The 20157-nt window shown below is 42.0% G+C and overlaps 1 protein-coding gene across 18 annotated transcripts in view; it reads left to right on the plus strand.

The window, feature by feature from the left end:
• The window catches only part of PPFIBP1 (PPFIA binding protein 1), a 180513-nt gene that overhangs the window by 112049 nt on the left and 48307 nt on the right, over window positions 1-20157 (plus strand). For 16 of the 18 annotated variants that reach the window (XM_059081534.2, XM_059081537.2, XM_059081536.2 and 13 more), the window contains 4 exons: window positions 4431-4636; window positions 17672-17758; window positions 18861-18974; window positions 20000-20131. In XM_059081534.2, coding sequence (XP_058937517.1) covers window positions 4431-4636; window positions 17672-17758; window positions 18861-18974; window positions 20000-20131 — 539 coding nt within the window. Of the gene's footprint in view, window positions 1-4430; window positions 4637-16718; window positions 16886-17671; window positions 17759-18860; window positions 18975-19999; window positions 20132-20157 lie in introns of those variants that run through there. The other 2 variants (XM_067008948.1, XM_067008949.1) reach the window with 2 other exon arrangements.

The following is a 20157-nucleotide window of genomic DNA, read 5'->3' on the forward strand; positions in this document are numbered from 1 at the left end:
CTGTCTCTACTAGCCAACCAGATACTCCCCTGAAATGTCCTGTAGACACATCAGTGTCATCATGTAAAACATTAAGCTCATTATGTGTATGTGTATAACTCATTCGCCTTGCCCTACACTTGAAACTAACACAACATTGTAAATCAACTATACTCCAATAAAAAATTAAAACAAACAACAACAACAAAACCCATTGAGCTCATTACCTTTCCTCAGAAGCCCCTCTGGTTGTCTTTGTCTTGGCTAATTTCATAGTCCTCCATCCACACAGCTTCCTAAAGCAGAAGTTTAAGTCATGCTAGACACTTCCCACGTGTTCCCCCACTTAGTTAATCAAATTCTACCAATTCTACCTCCTACCGAATCCTGCCATTCCCTCCTCTCTAAAATCTGTCCTGTCTGTGCTACCATTGTCTTGCTTGATCTAAATAACCCTCTAGAGCACTTGATGTCCCTGACACGCTTCCTTTCCTGCTCTAGTCCATCCTTTTCCAGACCACCAGAATCTTTTTTCCAAAATGCCAATCTGATCATCTTCTTTTTAAAAAATCTTCAGCAATTCTCTAGTATAGAAGCTGAGCAAAAGCCGTCGACTATCATCTCCTTGTTTTCTCATCATCACTGAGGGGACTGACTAGTGGATGAGCCCCTTTCCCTCCCTCGCAGTCGCCCAGGAGTGGTGGCTACCTGAGGTCTCATGTCCTATTTTGTGTTTTGTCCCCGGAGGAGGACTTTCACGTATTTAGGAACCAATTACAACGAGATGTCTGAATGGGCTTCGGGTGCGCTTGTCATGCACTCACCTGGTGGTCAGGGTCAGGGTACAGCTGGTCTCTACCAGCTACCAGGGACAGGATATAATCGTCCTGGCCCCAGCTCCTTCGCTTTTCTGGTCACAAATTGGACTCTACTCTGCTTTGGTGGTTTGAAGAAACCAAAAGTATTTTCCTCTTCAGAAGGTTCTTCTCTTCAGGGAAGTGTCATGCATGGTTTGACTTCCTTTGTTATACTTCTGTGTCCTGGAGACCCAACTTCAATTGGACCTCTTTTGTAGATTAGACCACACCTTGAGTACTGTATTCGATTCTTAGAATATTATTTTCAAAGTGTCATTGGCAAACTAAAACTTACCCAGAGAAGGTAAGCATGAAGGTGAAGAGTTTAACAAACTAAGGAACTGGTTATGTTTAACCTAGAAAAGTGTATTCTTGCTCAGGGCATGAGAGTGGGTGGGCCAAAATGTTCCTTCCGTTTTTAAGTAAAAATGAAAGACACATTTTCCATTTTCACCAAGAACTTCATTGAACAACATATTCACCCTTTTGTTCCACTACCTTCTGCCATTTTTCAGGCAAATTCATAATTCCATCTTCCCAAAACATTTTATCTTTTTGAGCAAAGAACCGTTGCAGGTGCCTTTTACAGTCTGCCAGGGAATTGAAATTTTTTCCATTAAGAGAATTTTGTAAAGATCAATAGATGGAAATCCGAAGGTGCAGTGTCTGGTGAATACGGCAGATGAATCAGAACTTCCCAGCCAAGCTGTAACAGTTTTTGCCTGGTCATCAAACAAATATGCGGTCTTGCATTATCCTGATGGAAGATTATGCATTTTCTGTTGACTAATTCTGGATGCTTTTCGTCGAGCCCTGCTTTCAGTTGGTCTAATTGGGAGCAGTACCTGTTGGAATTAATTGTTTGGTTTTCCGGAGGGAGCTCATAATAGAGGACTCCCTTCCAATCCCACCATATACGCAGCGTCACCTTCTTCAGATGAAGACCGGCCTCTGGTGTGGCTGGTGGTGGTTCATTTCGCTTGCCCCACGATCTCTTCCGTTCCACATTATTGTACAGTATCCACTTTTCATCTCCCGTCACAATATGTTTCAAAAATGGAACGTTTCCGTTATGTTTAAGTAGAGAATCGCATGTGGAAATATGGTCAAGAAGGGTTTTTTTGCTTAACTTATGTGGAACCCGAACATCAAAGCGGTTCACATAACCAAGGTGGTGCAAATGATTTTCAATGCTTGATCTGGATATTTTGAGTATGTCGGCTATCTCCCACGTGGTATAACGTTGGTTGTTCGCAGTTAATGTCTCGATTTGATCACCGTCAACTTCAACTGGTCTGCCCGACCGTGGAGCATCGTCCAGCGAGAAATCTCCAGCACGAAACTTCGGAAACCACCTTTGACATCTTCGAACAGTCACGGCACCTTCTCTGTAACACTGCGCAAATCTTTTTTTTTTTTTTTTTGCGTTTCAGTTGTGTTTTTACCTTTCTTGAAATAATAAAGCATAATATGCCACTTTTTTCCTTCCATCTTCAATGGCTACACAAAAATTCACCAATTTTGATGTTTTTATTCAGTGCACGCTGATATGACAGCTGTCACATGCAATCTAACAAAATTGTTTCGAATGAAGTTAAAGGCAACTAAGCACTATTAGAGCCATCGTACGGAAAAACCGAACGAACTTTTTGGCCAACCCAATATATGCTTTTATTTTTTTAATTTAAAAAATTTTTTAACGTTTTAACTTCCTTTTTAAAAATTAAAACACAGTTGATTTACAGTGTTAGTTTCAGGCGCACAGCAAAGTGATTCAGTTATACATATATATATTCTTTTTTCAGATTCATTTTCATTACAATTATTACAGGATATTGAATATAGTTCCCCGTGCTATCCTTGTTGTTCATCTGTTTTATATGATACATGCTTTTAAATAGTTGAAGGACTATTCAACCATTTACTCTGTCACAATTTCAGAAAATATAACAACTAGAACCAATTCTAGGCTCTTACCAGAGGTTTCATGTAACCTTACACGTTTAGTGAACCTCTAGTCAAGGAAAGTGGTATTTCTGGAACAGTAGTTGAGGGATTTCGTTTTACATATTCCACTAGATTGGTGTATTTGTTCCTCAGCCCTGGCAGGGCTTCAGGACCAACATTAGAATTATTAAGAAAATCAAGATTCCCCAGCTCCCACCTCAAACTGAGGCAGTCAAAGCTTTGTGGGTAGGACCTGGATTTATATTTTCAAATGACCATCAGTATTTCTCCCACCGAGGTAAGAGGGAGAGGAGGAGAACTGACTACGAACATTTGGGGAATTTTTCTGAATACATATCTCTCCCCTCTCCCCACCTTGTTTTGTGATGGAGACTGAACAGAATAGAGGGTTACCACCATGGGCTCGTGTGTTTTTTAACGATATCATCAGATGATCCTGATACTTAAACCTGCTGGAATAGGACATTATAGTCTATCTGGGTTTTGATGCTTTTCTCTTCTTCCTTCCTCCTGACACACTCTCCTCTATTTTTTTCTGAGTTCTCGTCTCAACTTTACAAGGCTTCCTGAGGGGGTTGGTTGAGACAGTTACCTGGCTCCATTAGCGTTTACCACTGTGCAAATCAGTGGTCACCATCAACACAATTTGGTAGATGTTTGGTTCACATCTTGCGGTCCAGTATTAGGAATAGCAATGGAATGAACCAGCTGAAAGAGAGTTCCTTTCCCTATTGGGAGAACTGGCCAACTGGAGAGAGAACTTACACGTGGGCCCACAAGTCTCATCGGTTGTAAGACCTTCAGATTTGTGAGGTGATGGCCTAAATATCATAACTGTTGAAATTTAAGTAGAAAGTTAGTATGTATATTGGATGGTATGTATGTTTGATAGACCAGAAAATAAAAATCAAAGAGATGAAGAGGTGTATATGGGTACTTGCAGAATGGGCTGTGAGTCAGTTGTATGGATTTAAGGAGTCGAATGTTTTCTCTAATAAGTAATAGAAAACAAAAAGGGCTGTAAAACTATGTTTTCAAGCTGATGTTATCAAGAGCATTTGATAGTAGGCTGCAAACAAAATCGGGGGGGGGAATGTTTATACACACATGCACATGCATATAGAAATGTACACATTGTAAGTTATTGAAGTTCTTCAGAGATTAAATTCTGGTCAGTTAACTGGGAGCTGGCCCTCTTACCTTTGAAATTATGCTATGCCATTTCCGCCTCAACGTGCGGCTTGTTTACAGGGCATTTAGAGTTTATGGTTTCTAAAATTTGTATTTTGGGGAATACATGGCTCCACCCAAACTGATCTACTACCTTCTTAGCCCTCGTTTCCTTGAGGTCAGCACATCTTACCCCAAAGCCTACCATACTCTTACTTCTCCACATAGCTGGCCCCCCTGTTAGATATTTGATCACTGGTATTTATCATCAATTGCATGGTTTTTATGATTTCACCAAATGACTATGTCTGGGAGAGGTTTACGTGATTGAATTCTCTTCTCCCTGTTCCTTGTTTGGTTATTCCTCACTGTGACTAGACTTGCTTTGCCACCTTCAGCTTTGGTATATTAGTCACCATAAATTGCTCTCTCCGTGATTTTTCTTTTTAAACCTAGGTTCTAAGGCCCTGGAATACTCCAATGGGATTTTTGATTGCCAGTCTCCCACCTCCCCGTTCATGGGAAGCTTGCGAGCCCTGCACCTTGTGGAAGACCTGCGCGGGTTGTTAGAGGTGATGGAAGCAGATGAGAAGGAAGGCTTGAGGTGCCAGATCCCAGACTCCACGGCGGAAGTGCTCATCGAGTGGCTGCAGAGTCAAATGGTAGATGTCTGCTTGTTTCAGGTCCTGCGCCGTGAATCTTCTGTTGCTTATTCCAAAATTTAGAAGAGAGAATAGCTGGTCAGAACAGGAAAAAACAGTTACAGGGCAATAGGTTTGCCCTGATTTTATCCCTTAAGAGATTCCGATTCCCTTTTGACTCTAGGGATTTTTTTTTTTTTTTTTTTTTTTAATATAGTTTTGGCCGCGTTGGGCCTTCGTCGCTGTGTGTGCGGGCTTTCTCTAGCTGCCGCGAGCGGGGGCTACTCTTTGTTGCGGTGAGCGGGCCTCTACTTGCGGTGGCTTCTCTTGTTAAGGAGCACGGGCTCTAGGCGCGCAGGCTCAGTAGTTGTGGCGCACGGGCTCAGTTGCTCTGCGGCCTGTGGGATCTTCCTGGACCAGGGCTCGAACCCGTGTCCTCTGCATTGCCAGGTGGATTCTTAACCACTGCACCACCAGGGAAGTCCCAGGATAGTTTTTTTTTAAGTGCTGTTAGTATACATTTCATGAGTGCCAGCTGGTCACCTGATTTTACCCATAAAAGTGGACTAGCTTTTCAATTGTGCTTGAATGACCTGCTGTGGCTTAAAAACAAATAGTCCTGTGAGGGAAAGAACCCTAGCACTTAATAGATGCTTTCCTGGTAATACTGGGACGTTTACTGAAAAAGCACCCAGTAGCAATTCAAAATCGGGAGAGCAGTGAATAGATACTTCTAATAACAAGGGAGGTTGGTAGGAGTAGTTGATGTCAAGTGCCATCTAGTGGTTGTGGCAGTCATTTCAGTTCCAGTGCGTGAGTTAAGCTGTGGATTGGGCTTTAAATGGTGTTCTTATTCACTGAACAATGAGCCTCTTTCTAGGCATCAGGCAGATCTGCCCTTTCCCGGGACGTAGTGGTAAATACCGTGGTTTTAGTATGTGTTACACACATAAAATCTAAAGAATATCACAAAAATACTCAGAGGAGAAAGAAGAAAAGGTGTTTACTTTGTAAGTATTTAAAGGATATTCAATTTTTAGGAAGATGCATGAATAAGCCTGGAAGTTAATTGTATCAGTATTTATATAAAAGCTAATGAAAATTGTATGAAAGAATCAAGATATGTTTTTGGTCTGTGGTGGAAATGTAAGCTGTTTACTTTGGGAACCTTAATAGTTCATCCTACGACTAAAGCATTTTCATGTGACGTGACACAAATACCGGCGCTCCCATCCAGTCCCATGCTGGACCTTCTTACCTTTCCGGCCAATATATTGTACCTTCCCATTTCAAGCACAAACAGTACGATCCATCTTTTAGTGGTGGTGCAGCTATGCAACCTTGATAGTTAGAGAAATTTTACTTTTTATAATACACAGTGCCTCATTATTGTACTTTATAATTGCTCTGCAAGTTTCTCCTCTAGAGATTTAAGTATCCAGGTTTGCTGATTTCTTTGGGGAATTGCTTCATGCTCTGAAACCAGACATTTCCTAGCATATTCCTTAGGCTATTTCTACTTCCTCTCTCACCCCTTCTTTATGCCATGTTTTCCTGACCATTCAGCACATAATAGGAAAGGAACTTATGCTGGTAGAGGAACCCATTCCCAGCCAGCATCCAGAGGCAGCCAATGGCAGCCATAGCTTAAGAGTACTGCGGTTGGGCTTCCCTGGTGGCGCAGTGGTTGAGAATCCGCCTGCCGATGCAGGAGACACGGGTTCGTGCCCTGGTCCGGGAAGATCCCACATGCCGCGGAGCAACTAAGCCCGTGAGCCATGGCCGCTAGGCCTGCGTGTCCGGAGCCTGTGCTCCGCAACGGGAGAGGCCACAACAGTGAGAGGCCCGCATACCGCAAAAAAAAAAAAAAAAAAAAAAAAAAAGAGTACTGCGGTTGAATTTTTCACTTGTGTCCAAAACATTTCCATTAATATGTGCTCAGTCTGTTCTGTTACAGTATTTCTGGAAAAGATTGAAAGTGGTGATGATGGTATCTGAACCTAAATCATGTCATTCATACCTTTTTCAGAAACTTCCAGTGATAGTCACAGCTCACTGAGAGAAGCCAAAATACTTGCTGGATTGCAAGGCCTTTAGGACTTGCTCCTCACTGCTTTCTGACCTAGTGTCTCATTGCACTTCCCCTCTTTCACTCCACTTCAGGCACATGGGATTCCTCACTGATTCTCCAACATGCTGGGGAAACTGGCCTCAGGGCCTTTGCACTGGCTGTTCACTCTGCCTGGAAAGTGCTTTCCTCCGATATCTGTATGGCTAGCTTTCTTGCACTCTCCTTTAAGAGTTGTGCTCTCAGTGAGGCCTTCCCTGGCCACCCTATCTAAAATTTCACATATTTATTCTTCATAGTACATCTCCCTGCTTTATTTTTTGCTAAAACTCACCACTTTCTTATATAATATGTATTTGCCATATTTATATGTATTTTCTCTCTCTCCAACTGGAATGGAAGCATCATGAATCAAAGATTTTTGCCTATGTTTAAAACAAACCAAAAGTGTATCAATGTTGCCTAGAACAATGCTTGGCCTTTAGTAGGTGGTCAGTGATTATATTTGTGATGAATGATGCTCCATGAATGATAAAATGGCATATACATTTGGATGAACTGAAGTTATTTATTGTGTTAAATTTATTCCTTGGATGCATAATGGCTTGTTAATTTGTGTTTTGGGTTGTTCTCTATCTTAATATTTGACATTTTAAAGTTAAGTAGCCACAAAATGACAAATACTTTACACACCTTACAAAGATTCAGTTTTCCTCCAAAAAAAATGACAATAAAAAAACTAGATGGGAGTCCAGGGAGGTAAGTTTTTGGAGGGTTAAACTTATTTAAATTTGTCCAACTGATTTATATCTGTCCCCTCACGTGGACCCCAGTCATTGCAAATTACATGTATTTTCTCAAGCATGTAGAAAATGAAAAAACAAAAGAAGAAAGATGGGAAAAGGCAGAGCCCAAAGCAAGAAGGGAAGGATGAGAATGAGTGTTTGGAATAATAAAGGCATAGGTGTGACATGAATAGTCAGAGCTTACCCTGTAGCAGACTTTAATTTTAGATCCAATAGGTAGAGGGTCTTAAGGCTCTCAATTTAATGATTTGCTGATAGTATAGCTTTCTCCCATTTTAATACGTCAGAAGTTGTGATGTGTCTTATGATCTTAAAAGAGGTATCTATTATACATGTTTTAGCTGGGATTGTTTCTTTTTTCTTTTTTTTAATAATAAGGTACCTAGAGTACTCAAATAAATTCATGGAGACAACAGAATAGAATAGTGGTTGCCACGGGCTGGGGTAGGGAGGAATGAGAAGTTAATATTTAATGGGTACACAGCTTCAGTTTTGCAAGATGAAAAGAGTTCCGGGCTTCCCTGGTGGCGCAGTGGTTGGGAGTCCGCCTGCCGATGCAGGGGACGCGGGTTCGTGCCCCGGTCCGGGAAGGTCCCACGTGCCGCGGAGCGGCTGGGCCCGTGAGCCGTGGCCGCTGCGCCTGCGCGTCCGGAGCCTGTGCTCTGCAACGGGAGAGGCCACGACAGTGAGAGGCCCGCGTACCACAAAAAAAAAAAAAAAAAAAGAGTTCCGTAGCTGTTGGCAGCACAACAATGTGAATGCACTTAATGCCACTGAACTGTCTACGTAAACATGGTTAAAATGGTAAGTTTTTAGGTGTGCTTTACTCTAATCAAAAATGTTAAAATTAATAATTTGATAAAATTTAATGGCATCTTAGAATTGGAGGAACCCAGAATCCTACAAAGTGTATTGTACATGGGATAATCATCAATATAACGAATAAAGGAGATCCTGTCGTAAAAAAGCTGTGAATGATAAAGAAGGCAGGGCTGTAAATTGGCAGTTACGAGCACTGGCTCCGGAGACAGCAGACTTGAACTTTAAATGTTGGCTCTGACTCTCAGAAGCTTGTAGGACTCGGGGAAATTTTCTTAAGCTGTTTGTCTCAGTTTCCTCATCTGTAAAATGGGAGTGATAGTTTCTGCCACACAAGGTTATGAGGATCCCACAAGCTAATGTATGTTGAGTGTTTGTCGGTGAGCCTGGCGGAGGGTTAGTCAAAAAGGTAATACTGAAGAGTGGATTGTAGAGAGCAGAGGGGAACGTTTAACAGGACCCTTTGCAAAGAGGGAAAGAAAGGGTTGAGTCCAGTTACAAGGGGGGTTAGGTTACAAATTATTTCTACAGTTTACTTCTTTGATAAAAAAGAGTACAGATATTTCCCAGACAATGGGGAAGCTTCCACAATATTTTAGAAAAACTTACTAATGATACTAGTTATGTAATTAAGATTTCGTCATGTTTAATGATGGCCAGCTTGAGAGTCCATGTACTTGACTGATTGATGCTAATCTACTCATTAGTGCGACTGGGCATTTGAATTTCTATTATTTTACCCAAGCCAGGAAGATCCCCTGGTTTCTTGTAGGGTGCAGGTTATTCCTTCACTACTGATTTCTGCTGCCTGTTCAATTGTTTCATATGATCAGAAGCTGGATAAGAAAAAAGAAAATAGTTAACACTAGTAGCCTGTTAGAGTGAAGGGTATTAAATCTACAAGAATGAATTTGTTTTAATCAGATAGCTATACCTATTGCCTTCTAGGAATGAATAAGTTTTTTTTAGGACTTGGAAGTGTGTCTCCTGTGGTTAAAAAAAAAAAAAATCAATTGAATGCAACATATTTGTTCAATAACTGAGGTATAATTCTGTTTTGATTGTGAAATGTGTGTGTTAGCACAAATACTAATAATGGAGAATTATGTGCTTTATCAAGCTCAAAGTTTAAGAGAGCAGATAGACAAATATGTCTAGCTGTTTGAGCCAAACAAGTAGTTTTTGTTTACTTTAGAGCTAACTTGATGAATTGCCCTAGAACATTCTTACAATGCTTTTTCCAGTAGATGGAGCTGAGGTTCATGACCTTGACCAGATCCTGAAATTCCCCAAGTATCTGATCATTTGGCATTTTTAATTATGAAGCAGTCTCAAAATCACCAGAAATTACAAAAAGACAGTTTTCAACAAAGTGGATGAAAATACTGATGGTAAAATCTGCAGGTCAGGCACCATAGCCATGAGATAAGTAGCATATAAAATGGGGGAAATGAAGTGTTCTTGACTGGCTTCTGACCTGTTAAATCATTATAATGCATCTCTACCTTTTCTCTATGTTAAAAAAAAAAAAAAAGATAATATGAATCCTGAATGTACCTCGTTTAGATGTTTCTGTAAAAAGAACAATACTCATAATTTATTTAAAGGGTTCAGACACGGGGTATGTTCTCTCCAGGGCTGCTGGCTGTTCTTCCCGAGTCCCTGACCCTCAGCCACAGAATCGGTCCCCATCCCACCGTCCTCTGTTCCCTGCTGCTCTCTGGCCAGCTTCTCTTTTCCTGTGCGCCTCCAGGGAATGTTTTTTCAAGCCTTGGCAAACAAGGTACATCCTAAGATTGTATCCCATATGTGGTCACAGTTATCTGAGTTATGCCACGTCTCACTGAGACATCCTGGTTGAAGTTAAACCTGTTTTTCCCTTAGGCTTCTGGAAAACTCACATGGAAAGGGTCCACAGAAACAGGAAGGCAAATGGACCAAGTCAGCAGAATTCTCCATCAAGAGAGGCCAGTGCTGTGTGAACAGTGAGAGAGGCGCTTTCAGTGGAATCCCAGGCTACCAGTAGTTGTTGGGATTGAATAGAAAGATTCCTCTATTCTTTTATGAAAGTGACTTAAGAAAGAATAAGTGGCCAGAAAAATAGGGACAGCATTTTTTTCTTGATCTCAAGTTCCCCTTCCCAAAGTAGAAGAGGTTCTTTCGCTAGCTCTGCATCCTGTCACATAGCTAGATTTTAATAAATATGAATGAAGGAATGAATAGCGGGTGAATGAATGAATATGGTGCACTCCTAGAATAGGAGCTGGGCCTTAGTTTCTACGGGACCTTCCGTTCTCCGTTCTTCTGGGACTCAGGGGGCTTTGGAGTATACCTGTGACCGGGATAATGTTGCAGCCTCATGAGGTACCCCCTCCCTGCTACAGAAGCTTCGGGAGCATGGTGATGTGCATGAAAATAAGGCGAGGAGAGGGTACAGCCCATCTTCTCTCCTCAAGAAAAGTGTCTAAAAGAACTCTTTAGGAGACACTGAAGCGGTCTAACCTCACCCTGTATTGGCTGTGGATGCACGAATGAGGGAGGTGCTGGCACGCCCTAGCTGTGTAACAGGATAGCCATTGTATCTTGGCAATTAATATTTTAATTTGGCTCAAGTACTCCGAGGGAAGCTCTCTCACTGTATTTCTAATAAGACTGGCAGATGAAAGCACTTGGCATCTGCTGCTCTCCCCAGCATTTCAGATGTAGTTACATGTTTTGGAGTAGCGAACCTTAGAGGCTGGCCTACTGCTGTGGTTTCTCTCGCTGCAGAGCACTGTTTAGTTAAGAAGATACTTTCTGTCTCTGGGAAACAAGCACTGTGAAAATTAAAACCCAGAAAAACAAAACCTCAAAGCCATAGTCTAATTTTGACCGCATCTGTAATCTTGACTTGGAAAGTACAGAATATATTCAGGCTCATTCTGAGTTTCAGTCTTTGATGTACTTTTCTGACAACATTGAATAAACTGATGTCTTTCTAGGAGAGGGTCATGATTGGGCTTTGGGGATGGGATGAAATGTGTGTGAGGTTTATTTCCCCTTTTGGTTTTCTTTCTGAGCAGAGATGCTGAGATTTGGGGATAAGTAGAGGGCTTCCTGAAGAACGTTGTTCTTCTGAACTGCAATAGAAATTTCGGAAGGAAAAATAAGCGGGCTGTTTGCAAGACCGACCCAGAGTCAGAGGTACTGTAGCACACAGGGGCACTGGCCGGTTGGAGAGGATGCTCCACTGGCCCCAAATGGTAGCGGTGTTGCCCTGAGATGATTGTTTACAGCACAAAGGTGGGCCTCCCCCCCCTAATTACACCACGTCAAGTGCGAGGACAGGGCAGCAGAGCACTGGCTCTGCCTGGTGGCTTGATTTCCAGCGTAATTGCTGTAGTGTTCTTTGACTCTTAGGACAAAAGAGTATGAGATGCCTTATTGCGGTGTTGGACCCAAATGAAATATTTAGGACTGTGATATTTGTGGCTGAAAGAGTCAAGTCTTATCTCACTCTCTCCTCCTCCTCAGTCTCTCCTAGGAGAGCAGGCAATAAATGTTTGCATGCGGTGGTACAGATATAATACTGTGATTAGGACATGAAAGACCCTGTATTAGATATCTTTTGGTAGCTAAAGATAACATTTAATTAAAGGAGCTTGAGTGAACCGCGCATTCCCTTTTCTTTCTTTCTTTCTCTTTTTTTGGCCGCACCGTGCGGTTTGCGGGATCTCAGTTCCTCAACCAGGGATTGAACCCCGGGCCACGGCAGTAAAAGCCCGGAATCCTAACCACTAGGCCACCAGGGAACTCCCCACCCCCTTTCCTTTGTTGATACTGAATTTTAAGAAACAGAATCATGAAATCAAAAGGGCATGGCAGTTTTTAAAACTATATATATTTACTAGGTGGAGAGAGAGAGAGAGAGCGCGCGCGAGAATGAGGAGGGGTGTGTGTGTGTGTGTGTGTGTGTGTGTGAGATAGTACTAGTCCAACTATTTCTTAACATTTGTTGTCCTTATAAAACTGGACTGATTTTCTTTTCCCTATTTTAATTTAGTTACTCACCATTCTGATTTGGGAATGTTTTATTCAAAATGAGTTCTATATTATAAATAAGTTTAATTGTGGCAAATCACTGCTTGTATGTTGATCTTGGATTTTAACAGGACAACAGAACTCAGGAAAGAACAACAAACCAAAAATAAAGGTTGGGGACAAAAGAGGGCCAAGTGTGGGCTAATGCAAACCAACAGAACTAAGAAAGTTAGAGGAAAACACAGCATGATACTTTCAGCAAAAATAACAGACAAAAGACTCCCACCTACCATGAATTAATAACTATATTGAAACTGGGTGATGAGTACAGAGGGTTTCATCATTATAGTCTTTACTTTTATATATATTTGAAATTTTCTGTAAAAAAAATTTTAAAAAAGAGACCCACATAAAGCAAGATGTTAACATTTATTACATCTTTTTACTTGATTGTGTATTTATATTTAATGATTAAGGGGAAGTTAATATGAAAAGAAGAGCTTCTACTTAGATGGCAAAGGCTAAAGTAGGTGGTGCTTGATATTACGTGTAGCACCTGCCACGTGAGTTCACATTCACAGGTAGTTCACATTCTCGGGTGTGGTTTCTGGCTAGCCCTCGGATTCTATAATTCTGTGAGGAATCAAGCTTGATAGACATTTTTCCTCCATTATGCCAGGAAAATCTGGCAAACACCATGGGTTCCTTAGTTAAATTAAAGTATCACTGTTACAGCCCAGCTGCATCTCCTGCCCTGCCCCCCCTGGTGTGCTACCGTCCCTCCCTTCCGCACACCGTTAGTTGACGGTCACGTTGTTGAAATCCTCCAGTTGATTCAAATTTTGACTTAAACTTTCAGCTGGCCGGAACATGGTCAACGTAGGGTTGCGTCATGAGTTGAACTAGAAAGAATTATTCTGAAGGCATCTCTGGGATTTTGAGTAAAGTGATTTGGGCTGGTGTTCAACGTTTTGGATGTTAAATTGACTCAACAAGAGTTTATACCAAATACGTTTTAAATTATGAGCTTAGGGTTTTGTAAGCATCATGGGGGAATCAAAAGAAATGTAAGAGAGTTTCGTACCAAGGTACCGTTGGGAAGAGTAAGTGACCAACTCGCATAAAATCACTAGTAAGCCCTCCCTGGTGGAATATGATGAAAAGTTTAATTGTGAAGTTCAAGACAAGACACAGAAGAGAAGTCAGTAGAGGAGAAGAGAATGGAGCAGTATAAGGAGGAGGAGGAGGTGGGAACTGGCTACGAAAGATGGATCTCTATGAAAGATAACAGGCAGAGGGGAGTGGGAGGGCGCACAGGGGTGGACACAGAACCTTGGAGTAGATGTTGGAAAGGAGAATGGACGAAAGTTCATTGAGAGGAAGAAATTGATGAGGAGGAGGAAAGAGGCAATAATTGTAGGTCAGTTCACAGGGAAACAGGAAATCAAGGTTCCAAAGTAGAGGAATGGTAAGCTTTTAGGAAGGCGTTAAGGCTCAGTTCCCCTGAGACTGGCAGGAAGGAAGACAGGGGAGACGTAGGAGGCAGTACGTAATGTTGTGCGATGAAGAAGGAAGTGTATGAGGGAGTTCATGCAAGAGGACCTCAATTACTGTCCATTAAAAAGGCTCTGAGGTCACCTTTTTTTTTTTTTTTTTTTTTTTTTTTTTTGTGGTACGTGGGCGTCTCACTGCCGTGGCCTCTCCCGTTGCGGAGCACAGGCTCCTGACGCGCAGGCGCGGCGGCCATGGCTCACGGGCCCAGCCGCTCCGCGGCGTGTGGGCTCTTCCCGGACCGGGGCACGAACCCGTGTGCCTTGAATCGACAGGTGGACTCTCAACCACTGTGCCACCAGGGCAGCCCCTAAACTCACCTTTTTTTATTTTTTATTTTTATTTATTTATTTATTTATTTTGCGGTGGGCGGGCCTCTCACTGTTGCGGCCTCTCCCGTTGCGGAGCACAGGCTCCGGACGCGCAGGCGCGGCGGCCATGGCTCACGGGCCCAGCCGCTCCGCGGCACGTGGGATCTTCCCGGACCGGGGCACGAACCCGCGTCCCCTGCATCGGCAGGCGGACTCTCAACCACTGCGCCACCAGGGAAACCCTGAGGTCACCTCTTAAATGTGGTAGGAAGGCGGGGGTACAGGCTTGAGGGGAAAGGCGTGTGTGTACCAGGTGGTAGAGGAAATGTGAATAAAAGTCTCACTGAGAAGAAAGAAGGCCAGGATAAAACCAAACATTCATTCATCTTTTATCCGTCTGATGTTTATTGAACACCTATCATTGTTCCGTCATTCAGCAGTTAGCAGCAGTCCTTCACTGCGCGTCAGATGGAAAGAGGAACCGACAAAGAATGCAGAGTCTGTTGGAAGAGGGAGACGCCTAGGTAGCCAAGTCTAGCCTAGTCCTTTCAGCGTGTTGCCTGCTGTAGTGAAGGTTCATCTGGATGCTGTAACTGGCATATAAGTGACCAGGCAATTCAGGAAGACTTTCCAGACCAAGCCCCATTTGAGGTGGACCTTAAGGAATGAGGAACAAGGAGGAAAGGGCAGGAAATAGTTCATGCAGAGGGAATAGAATTGGTGTGTGAAGAGAGCATGCCGGGTTTGGGGAGGCTTGGGGTGGTCTGGGGGGTGGAGCACAGGAGACGGAGGAAGAATAGGGGCGGTAGGGTATTTGCCTAATGGAATTTACCCCTTGCTAACACTTTTTAGGCAAAGGTAACAAAATTAGCAGAAACAGAAATAAACGTGAATAGAATAGACCTTTACCTGCTTGAGTAAGTCAACACAGTGCTTTGAAAGCATGTAACCATTCCAGTAGTGGCTCTTTTGCTTTATGTTCCTAGAGTGATTTTAGTGTCTAAAAATAAACTACTCTTGAGTGTTATGAGTGCTTGTAAATATCAATACAGTGTTAAGAAACGTGAGTATGCTCGTTGTGGTCTATTTTTAGTATTTTTAAATGGATAATTTTGTAGAACTGGTTTTGAAACAACTTATTTCCATATCATAGGCAGTGGTTTCATGAAATACTTGTAGAACTTGCCCTAGAAACACTTCTAATCTTGCTCTAATTTCCTTCAGTCAGGAGTAAGAGGCTTTTTGTTTTATGTCTTCACTGAGCAGAAAGCTTTTTTTTTCTACCCAATGAAATGGATCTGTTTATAAAACATTGCAGTATGTAGTTTTAAAAGCAGATGCCTGCTAATGTTCATAATCAACATGAAGAATTTAAAGCTGTATAGGGCCGGTCTCAGCACTTCCTTAGATCGAGAACATGCGTTACACATCCTGGCTCTTTTCCAAAAAACTGTCCTCAAGAAGTTAACATAAATTTCATTTCCCTGGTAGTCCCCACGGTTGGAAGTCAACCAGGCCACTCCGTCAGACTCCTCCTAATACTTGTAATTTAATTCTGGGCACTTCAGTTTACAACATAAATAGAATTATGCTGTGATAATTGTGCAGGTATGTGGTCAAGCAGGTGATGTTAAAAATTTTATCCACACAGTGCATGCTTACTAAATTAGTTTCAGATTCTCTTGTGGCCTCGTGGGAAATACATCCAGTGCGCCGATGTTTTGAGAAGAAACATCCTGCATTTTTCTTTTTTGTTGAAGTTCCATTTTTGTTTGTTTTTGTTTCCTTCCCAACACATAACTTTTGTTATTCTCAGAGTTTATACTTAAAAAATGCATTAATTGGAAAGGCAGAATGATAAAAGCACTTAATTCTGGAAAAATAATTGCTGGGCTTCCCTGGTGGCGCAGTGGTTGTGTCCACCTGCCGATGCAGGGGACACGGGTTCGTGCCCCGGTCCGGGAAGATCCCACGTGCCGCGGAGAGGCTGGGCCCGTGAGCCTGTGCATCCGGAACCTGTGCTCTGCAAAGGGAGAGGCCACAACAGTGGGAGGCCTGCGTACCGCAAAAAAAAAAAAAAAAAAAAAAAAAAAAATGCTGTCACATCAGCCGTGTTCTGGGCAGTAAGCATGTACAGTGTGTATTTTCTTGAAGTCTGAGGTTGTTTATTTGCTTTTTCAGTTGAACTCTGGGTGGCTCCATCTAACCATTTTGGACTCCACTGGCTTTTATTTCTGTTGTATTTGAATGAGGAATCAGGAAATTCTATTGGGATTACACATTATGTGATTAGGAACTATTTAAATGAGATACCAAGAGACACAGCACATATACTACTGTATTTCAAAATGACATTTTTATGTTGTCTGTGCTCTGTGAGCCTTTTCAATCTGTCTCCTCAATCACTTGTATATATTGCAATACAAGACAGCTGAGGAAAAAAAAATCTACACTTCCTTTCCCAATCTGTACTTCCTTTGGCATTTGTGCCATCCATAAATATGCCCAAATCTGATAAAAAGGGGGCAGAAGGGAGGGGAAAAAAAGAGTAAGCACTAGTCTAAGTAGAGCACCGGGCTGGCTGCTGTGGAGGCTACAAGATGATACCAGTTTGCAGGCTCTGCCTGGAAGCTTAGAGTAACAGTAGGTGAACAAGCAAACCCGCGAGAAGTTATTGAATTCAGAGCGGAACGTGGTAAGTCACCGATGCGCATGGCTAGTCAGTGCTGCAAGGGGAGGTCATTGTGGACTCAGTATTTAAGCTCTTGGGGGAAAAGAGAAAGGCTTCAAAGGGGAAGGGAAGATTTGTCCTGTGATTTGAAGACTTGAGTAGCAGGAAGAGGCCAGTGGTGTAAGTTGCCCCTGCTGTCTCCCGTGTAAAGGCCGGCATTGGTAGTCCTGGATTTGGGACTTTGAGAGGAGAGGGCAGGAATGGAAGGACCTCGCAGGTCATTCCTGCTGATAGAGGCATTCAGGGGGACAGAGCGGTTTTGTGCCCAGCTCTCACAAAGCGTTGCGTGCCCGGGTGGGCATTCACTGTCAGTGACTCTCAGTAGCCACTGTTCCTTTGGGGTCATTATTTTCTTCTTGATGAGTTGTTTTTTGTTCTTGTTGTTTTGTATATGAACCATGTTTCCTTCTCATGTTTTCTATTAAGGGCAGTAACAGCTGTGCTGAATTCAATTCAGGTTCCTTGGATTAAAAACATATGCAATTTTTATTTACTCACAGTAGTTCAATTTTTACTCTTCTTTTTTTTGGTAGCGCCAGGTCTTTAGTTGAGGCGGGCAGGCTCCTTAGTTGTGGCATGTGAACTCTTAGTTGCAGCATGCATGTGAGATCTAGTTCCCTGAACAGGGATTGAACCCGGGCCCCTTGCATTGGGAGCCTGGAGTCTCAACCACTGCGCCACCAGGGAAGTCCCTCACAGTAGTTCAGTTTTAAAGAGGATCAGGCTTACCCATATTACTTCCTTTTTCAGACAAATGGACACCTCCCTGGGAATGGAGATGTGTATCAAGAAAGGCTGGCACGTTTAGAAAATGATAAAGAATCTCTCGTTCTTCAGGCAAGTGATTTTTAAATGCTGTTTTTCCCTCATGACTAACTTAAAAAGACCATTTTAAATTGGGATGGCAAGTTCAGATGCTCGCAGGAGCCAGACTGCTAATAGAAATAAGTGCAGTAGACCATCTATACACGTTCAGGAGAGGTGAGGACTGTGGCAGAACAAGCATACATGTGAACAACACTTCTCAGCCTCTGCTCTTCAAGGGCCAGTCTGATGACAGGCACAGTGTCATCTGATTTTCTGACGTGACCTTTTTTTTTTTTTTTTTTAACATATAGCAGAAATTCTGATTTTTATACTATATATGTGTGTCTATATATTCATACATCTATTCCATACATATGAAGAAGTATTTCTGAATCTGAATATATATTTAATTTTTCAATTTTAAAAATGATACCATGGACCAAACAAAACACAAAGTGGGTAGTGGAGTCCTGTTTGTAGGCTAAATTAGAGTTTTCCTCTCCTTGATAATCTTTTAAATCCTTGGCACATAGTTTTACTTTGGTATGTTGAGCTGAAATAACTGAAGCATATTTACTAGGCTGGTTATCGTTGGGAGGAAAACTCAGGTTTGCAATAAGCACTGAGGATGAAGGACTAAGCCAGTGGCTCCTCTTGGACCTCTGAGCTACTCCCTGGCTTTCGAACACATTCGTGGACGGTGTGATCACGAAAGATCTCATGGAATTTGGATTCCCTGGACTCTTTATTTGTCAAGCATCAGATTTAAATAGTCCTTGATAACTTCTCTTTCAAACATTAACTTCATTTCCTCTCTTAATCTCTAATACCACCTCCTACCCCCACCATCCCTCAAAAAAGATAATTTCTGTATATGCTTTTTCTCTATAAAGTGTTGCATATCCCCTATCGCCCCTAACTTCCTTGAAAATTGAATCGGAGTGCTCAGACCAATAAGCCTCACATAAATAAGAGTGTGAAGGTCTGGTTTCTTATTAATTCTCAGATTTCTTTTTTTTACAGCCAAATGAGTGGTAATATCATCCCAGTTTTTGTTCTATGTAGAGAAATAAAGTTGTCAGTAAGACCCAAATTCTTCCTAATCCATTACAATATTTTGCTCTAAATACAGGTAAGTGTGTTAACAGACCAGGTAGAGGCTCAGGGAGAAAAGATTCGCGATTTGGAGTTTTGCCTTGAAGAGCATAGAGAGAAGTTGAATGCCACAGAAGAAATGCTGCAACAGGTATGTTCAGAAGCCGGTACCGAGGTGGGGTTTTTCTGCTGGACTGTTTGAGATGCTACATTTATATGTTGTGTTTGCTCTGATGCAGTGGTGAATTTCGTGATTCACTTAGCCTGGTTTACTTTACTTTTTTTCCTTTTTGGCCGCGCCGCTCGGCATGTGGGATCTTAGTTCCCCGACCAGGGATCAAACCCACGCCCCCTACAGTGGAAGCGTGGAGTCTTAACCACCGGCCCACCAGGGAAGCCCCCTGGCTTATTTTAAGCAAAAAACCTAGAGTAACAGGTCTCTAAACACATACGCACAGTAGAAAGTGTTCACTGCAATTAGAGGCTGGAATAAAATATTAATAGGATTGTAGATAATTTAAAATTTCTCCTTTGTGCTTTCATATGGTTTCCTAATTTCCAACCATGAATGTATATTTTGTGATTAAGAAAAAAGATAAGTACCTTATATGACGTATTGGAAAAATTTTATAATGTATGCGGGTACACACACATATGGTGTTCGTCTATGAGAGGGCCTGTAATACAGCAGGTAGAATACACACTGGAGCGAGACTGTCAAGGTTGAGTCTCTGCTTTGCCATTTCCTTGCTGGATGACTTTCTGCAAGTTCTTAACCTCTCTGTTCCTTAGCTTCCTCGTCTGTTGAATAAGAATAATTCAAGAATTATCCTATGAGTTTCTATCTCGTAAGGTGGTTTTGAGGACTGAACCGCTGAATACCTGTAAGAACAGTGCCTGGCACGTAGCAAAAGTAATGGCATCATCAGTGTTATCATCAGGCTTAAGAATATATACGTTTATATATGTGTGTATCAATATAATGTTTATTGAGCATGAGTTCGGCTCTTTGAAGGGTAACTAAAGCAAATAATTTTTTCCAAATGTATCTATTTAGTAATTAATATTCACATCCTCTACTTAAGAGTTACTGCTTTGCTGTCATAAGTGAGACTCATCCGTATGTGGCTGTTTACAATGAAACAACTTTTGGATGTATCTCTTAAATTCTAATAGGAGCTGCTGAGCAGGACATCCTTAGAAACTCAGAAGTTGGACCTGATGGCTGAAATATCTAACTTGAAGTTAAAACTGACAGCTGTAGAGAAGGACAGATTGGATTACGAAGATAGATTCAGAGACACAGAAGTAAGTGCTACCCTTCCTCTCTCTTT

This window comes from Kogia breviceps, chromosome 12, assembly GCF_026419965.1.
Source record: "Kogia breviceps isolate mKogBre1 chromosome 12, mKogBre1 haplotype 1, whole genome shotgun sequence".
Classification (NCBI taxonomy): Eukaryota; Metazoa; Chordata; class Mammalia; order Artiodactyla; family Physeteridae; genus Kogia; species Kogia breviceps.